The 5,762-nt window shown below is 35.3% G+C and overlaps 1 protein-coding gene across 1 annotated transcript; it reads left to right on the top strand.

The window, feature by feature from the left end:
• Positions 1–1,971: 1,971 nt before the first annotated feature.
• LOC149185870 (transcription factor MYB17-like) lies at positions 1,972–4,125 on the top strand. Its single transcript, XM_089412512.1, has 3 exons — positions 1,972–2,217; positions 2,707–2,836; positions 3,109–4,125. The coding sequence occupies exons 1-3, from the start codon at positions 2,085–2,087 to the stop codon at positions 3,965–3,967; spliced, it is 1,122 nt and encodes a 373-aa protein (XP_089268638.1). The 5' UTR covers positions 1,972–2,084; the 3' UTR covers positions 3,968–4,125.
• Positions 4,126–5,762: the final 1,637 nt, after the last annotated feature.

Here is a 5,762-nt window from a genome sequence, read left to right as displayed (position 1 = left end):
TGTAAGCTAGTAAAAAAGGAGATAAATATATTTAATTCAAGATTTAATGTTTTAAAGCAAATGGATATGCCCTCTTATTGGGGTCAAAGTGGCAGGTTGATATCTATATATGCATATAGAGAAGCTTTATTAAGAACCCTAGCAAATGCAAGAAAGTTTTTAGACAAGAATGAAAAGTTGAATGGGTCGACCATAGTGGACAAATTGATAAATGAATTTTATATTCATTGCCAAGTTAAAATGTTATTTTCAACTACTCCAACATATTAGGAGTATGTAGATTTGGATATTGCTTACAAGAAAATGATATCATACAACTCTCTAGTCAGGTCAAATTGGGAGTGGTTGGTTAAATTTTACCCATAAATCTTTAGATTCCAACAATAGATTTCGACTAGAAAAAAAAACAAGTAGACAAAGACTACTGCATATTTGTAAATTGTTTCTATTTTTATTAGTTTGTTCCTAGAAAGTTGATTTTGTAACAAAAATCTATTTGTAATACGATTTATATAAAAACTTAAGAGGAACTCAAAGAAAGGATCTAAGAGAAAAATTGTATTATTGTATCTTAGAACAATATTACTACAATTTTTTATCAAAAGATTATTCTATTGGTATTGTGTAATTTTATGTGATAATTTTCCTTTCGTAAGCTTTACATTCCATTTTCATGTATGCAATTATTTGAAGTTATATGAGATATATTTAAGAGGCTAAATTAAAGATCGATTCCCATTCCCCTATCCTCTAGTGACCTTATATTATACATAAAGTTTTATAATAGAACATGTTTTCTTTTATCATACTTCATAATATTGTTCTTATACATTTTCTATGGTGACAGATCTCAAAGTATTTGGTGAAACCCTTACGCCAGCCTGGAATAAATAGCCAGAAACCCCACCTCGTAAACATATGGCCCTGCATGTTCCAGCATGATAATATTATTAAAAATATATGTAGAAGGGAAAGCGGGAGCCATCGGTAATTATGTCTGTTGTTAGTATGTAAGGATGGTATTTTAGATTAAAATAAACGAGGAACAGTGATGGTACGGGTATAATAATCCACAGAGGGATGGAGTTTGGCCTAGTCTGGCCATGTGAATGTTGCCGTGCTTGTTACTACAGCCAATCGCCCACACTTGAGTCCTGACTGCATTGACTGATTTTTCAATGTACGATGTAAACGAGATTTTGTGGTTTGATCGTCGTAATCCTACGATGCCCAGGAGAAAGGCCACGAGCAATAACCACATGGTTACACTGCATGTTGACGTGTGTCCGTATACGTAGATCCAATAATGCAACTTTGGATTTAACAGTGCACATTCTCTCTATGTATAACATTTAATTCTCTGTGAAATCAATAAATTACTTTGGATCCACTAACACATGGGTTGTCTACCGAACCACAATTTTGGGTTCACTGCTAATTTTTAGTTGGAATCAGGTGAATTTTCAAGAAATTCTATTGTGGTAAGGTTTAAATTGATTTTTTGATGATGAAATACTTACGCTTTTGAAATTTGACAACTATCACTAGAATTTTCAAAATTTTCTGCATACTAGAATTTCTATTTCTATGGTTGTGGCCAGTTTATAAACTAGCCCACTAGCATTTAATTAGCTGCCTATCACGTACCGACATAATTCATCTTTGTTGGAATTTAACATCTAACTTACCGAAATTACAGATTACAGAGGTTATTCAACGTTCAATTATTTGATACAATTCCACCATTAAAAAAGAAATTAACCAAACTTGAGTAAAACGTCTCTTATTTCTTTTGTCAAAGCAGGAAAAAGACGACATCTCTGTTGAACTTTTACTGGAATCTCATGACAACGACCTTACACCGGACTTTTATCGTTTTCTCATGATAGTGAACTTACATCTCAATTATTTTGAAGTCGGGACCATTAAATACTGTTGCTTCCCTCTTGTCACTAAGCCATCTGAAGGACTTTGAGATCACTATAAACCACTTGGGAGGAATTATTTCTGCAGCTTTCAGAATACAAACACACTCTAGCTGATATTTCAAGCTGCAGGCTTCAGGCTCCAGCGAGAAGTGTAACATGGGTAGAGCTCCATGCTGTGACAAAAGGGGGTTAAAGAAGGGACCATGGAGTCCTGAAGAGGACAGAATTCTCCTCAGTTACATTGAGAAGAATGGACATGAGAATTGGCGCGCTCTCCCGGAGCTTGCTGGTCTGTATTATATATTTATATAAACACTACAAACACTTTATGCAGTGCACACACTTCATTTTTTTTATGTATATATTTTATTTTTGTATTTATTTTTATGGGTATAGAATGAAATATATGAAACTTCTGTGTTTTGTTATGTTTGTGAGTTCAATTTAAGAAACCTGCTATGACAGTTCGGACTATAGGTCTATCCTATACCATATTGTATAGAGATAAAATTCACTTCAATAAAAATTTTATTTACAAATGATAAATTCTGATTGATATATATATATATATATATATATATATATATATATATATATATATATATATGTGCTCACGCTTGTGAAATGTGTATATATACATGTATAAAATGATCGCTGATTTTTTTTCATTTATTCTTTATTTTTAATATAGAAAGGGAAAGTTTATTTATGTATTAAATATATGTTATAATAGCTACTTGTGAATAGGTAAAATCTGTTTGTAAATGTATATATGTAGGACTTCTGCGTTGCGGCAAGAGCTGCCGACTGCGTTGGACAAATTATCTGAGACCTGATATCAAGCGAGGTTCCTTTACCCGAGAAGAAGAGTGGACTATTATTCAGTTGCAGGCAATTGTAGGAAACAGGTGATCAAGCATACAAAAAGATGAATATTCCATAATATTAAAAATGGATAACTTTTTATAAAAAGATGTAGATAACTTTGAATATTCCATAATATTAAAAATGGATAACTTTTTATAAGAAGATGTAGATATGTTTTGTAAATATCTGAAGTTCTTATGTGTTTACTAGAAAAAATTGAAACAACTTTAAACTTTAACCTAATTCATCACCAAAAAGTTCCTGTGAAAATCTACATCTTCCAAACATTTATTTATTTTGATTACGCTTGCAGATGGTCTCTGATAGCCTCACAGCTCCCGCAGAGAACAGATAACGAAATCAAGAATCTTTGGAATACGAAATTGAAGAAGCGTTTGTTCATGATGGGACTCGATCCGTCGACTCATGCACCCAAACAAGAAGCCAAACCTACTGCTCCATATGGGTACGAGGCCGTGGCCGTCACGAGGCACAGGACACAGTTGGAAAAGGAAAGACGTGAAGCAGAAGCTCGCATCTTGGGAGAATCGCTTGTCATGGCCTCTGATTCTGCCGCTGGTTACCACACCAATAACAGTACAGTGGAAACGTTCACAAACCCTAACGGCAATCCACCCGCTGATTATTTCTTAAAGATATGGAATTCAGAAAATGGTAAGGCCTTCAGGAATAAGAATCATCATCTTAATGGACGAGTCGATTCGATTTTATCATATGAAATTCCTCCGAGTTCGGTTTCTTCTCTGTGCTGTGTTTCTACCCAGCGTAGTTGTGATCAGGCCTTCAACCAGAAATATGAAGATAAGGACAATGGCTCACAACAGTTCAATTCTGCATCATTTGAATGGATCCGGGACTTCAATGTGAAATTCCCTGAAGAACTTTCATGTGTTGCTGATATGGATTCGTGCCAGACAGAAGATAAGGCAGCCGAGGAATTAGGCCCTGCACAGACTGTACATTACACAGGTTTTCCGAAACTACTTCTGGGTTTCCCCCATCATGATGACAACAATAATAATACCAGTAACATTCAGTCAGAATTGAGTGCAGGTTTTCAGCAGCAGTCTGCTTCGCCATGGCCCGAATTCCATGACGAGGAATACTGGAGCAATATGTCGTTTACTGCTTGTGCATCTGCGAATAGTTAAGTTTTCACTCCTGTTATTCGTCATTCCCATCTAGGCCTGTTGCTATACTGTGAGCTCTCATCGTCGTCAACTCTATAATAACGAGGCTTACACCTTTGAATCCACTGGATATAAGGTAAGGTAGATGCATAAATATGATGTGTTATTTTGCTCGATAATGATTTTCTTGTACCCTATTAAAATGTGGTTGAAAGGTGACATATACAACATTAAAATATTTTTGTTCGTCAACTCTATAATAGGGAGGCTTACACCTTTCAATCCACTGGATATAAGGTAAGGTAGATGCATAAATATGATGTATTATTTTGCTCGATAATGATATTCTTGTACCCTTTATAATGTGGTTGAAAGGTGACATATACAACATTAAAATATTTCTGTTTTGTTTTTGGGCTAGTGTCTCTACAACCAAGAGATTTCAGGGAAGATGTGTGGGAATATATAGATTTCAGGGAAGATGTGTGGGAATATATATATATATATATATATATGAATGATAATGTAAAATGTAAGGGATATAGATGAAATTGATTTGTTTTGATTGTTTTTTAATAGGTTATTTTTTTATATATTATTATTGGTATAATATCAATAATATTGATTATTATTTTAATATATTAATATAATAATATTGATTATAAAAATTATTATATTAGATCTTACATATATAATTGATTAAATAGAGTGATAATTTTTTATCATATGGATGGAGGGAGAGAGATCGAGGGGGAGAGAGGAGAGAGGGAGGGACAAAGTTATAGGGTGGAGAGGGAGATGTGGGGGATAGATGGAGAGAGAGGAAGGAAGAGAGAGAGTAGGGGAGAGAGAGGGAAGGAAGAACAAAGACATAGAGAGATAGAGGTGGAGAGAGAGAGGGAGTGACAAGGGCGATATGGAGATAGAGTGAGGAAGAGAGGAGAGGGGAAAAGAGAGAGAAGGAGAGAAGAGAGAGAGAGAGGTAGAGAAAATGAAGAGAGAGAGAGGGGGAGACATAGAGATGAAGGGGGGATAGAGGGAGATAGTGACAAATTTAGATTGCAAAGAGAGAGAGATGACCTGAGAGAGAGGAGGAGAGAGGGAGGAAATAAGAAAGCCATATATATATATATATATATATAGAGAGAGAGAGAGAGAGAGAGAGAGAGAGAGAGAGAGAGAGAAGGGGAAGAGAGACACATATGAAGAGAGAGAGTGTTTGTTTGGGGGGTGAGATAGAAAGATAAAGAAGAAGAGACATATAGAGATAGAGATGTAGATTGAAGGGGGAGAGAGGGAAGAAGAGAGAGACAAAGGGAGGGAGGGAGGAAGGAAGAGAGAGATAGCTAGATATGGAGAGAGAGCATGTGTTTCTTTTTTGGGGGGGGTGGGGGATAGAGAGAAAAAAAAGGAGGGAGTGAGGGAGATAGAGATATAGATGGCGGGGGAAGAGATATAGAGGGAGGGAGAGGTGAATAGAGATAGAGAGATATGGGGGAGAAAGGGAGGGAGGGAGATAGAGAGGAGATAGGGAGGGAGATAGGCACAAAGATGGAGGTGGGGACGAGAGAGGGAAGAATAAAGAGACATACAAAATCAATATATTTTATATTATTATATAATATTGAACATTATTAACCATAGACAGAGAGGAAATAAGGCTTTTACAAATAAGTAAAAGAAGTAGAATTTAGAAAGTCATGAATATTTTGGTTTTTCACTTAATAGATGCATTCAATTCAATGTAGATATTGATTCCTAATCCTATTTGTTTGGTTGCACTCAATGAATTTATTTTAGTGTATTTGTTGATTTC

This window comes from Pinus tabuliformis, chromosome 3_1 (assembly GCF_031772625.1).
Source record: "Pinus tabuliformis cultivar Carrire ecotype Pingquan chromosome 3_1, CPIR1, whole genome shotgun sequence".
NCBI classification, from domain to species: Eukaryota; Viridiplantae; Streptophyta; class Pinopsida; order Pinales; family Pinaceae; genus Pinus; species Pinus tabuliformis.
The sequence above is the reverse complement of the archived record's forward strand: the minus strand, read 5'-3'. Positions and strand labels throughout refer to the sequence as shown.

Coding starts and splice junctions, on each gene's coding strand:
- LOC149185870 (XM_089412512.1), top strand. CDS start 2,085: ATGGGTAGAGCTCCATGCTGTGACAAAAGGGGGTTAAAGAAGGGACCA. Junction 2,218..2,706: donor CGCTCTCCCGGAGCTTGCTG/GTCTGTATTATA, acceptor GTATATATGTAG/GACTTCTGCGTTGCGGCAAG. Junction 2,837..3,108: donor CAGGCAATTGTAGGAAACAG/GTGATCAAGCAT, acceptor TTACGCTTGCAG/ATGGTCTCTGATAGCCTCAC.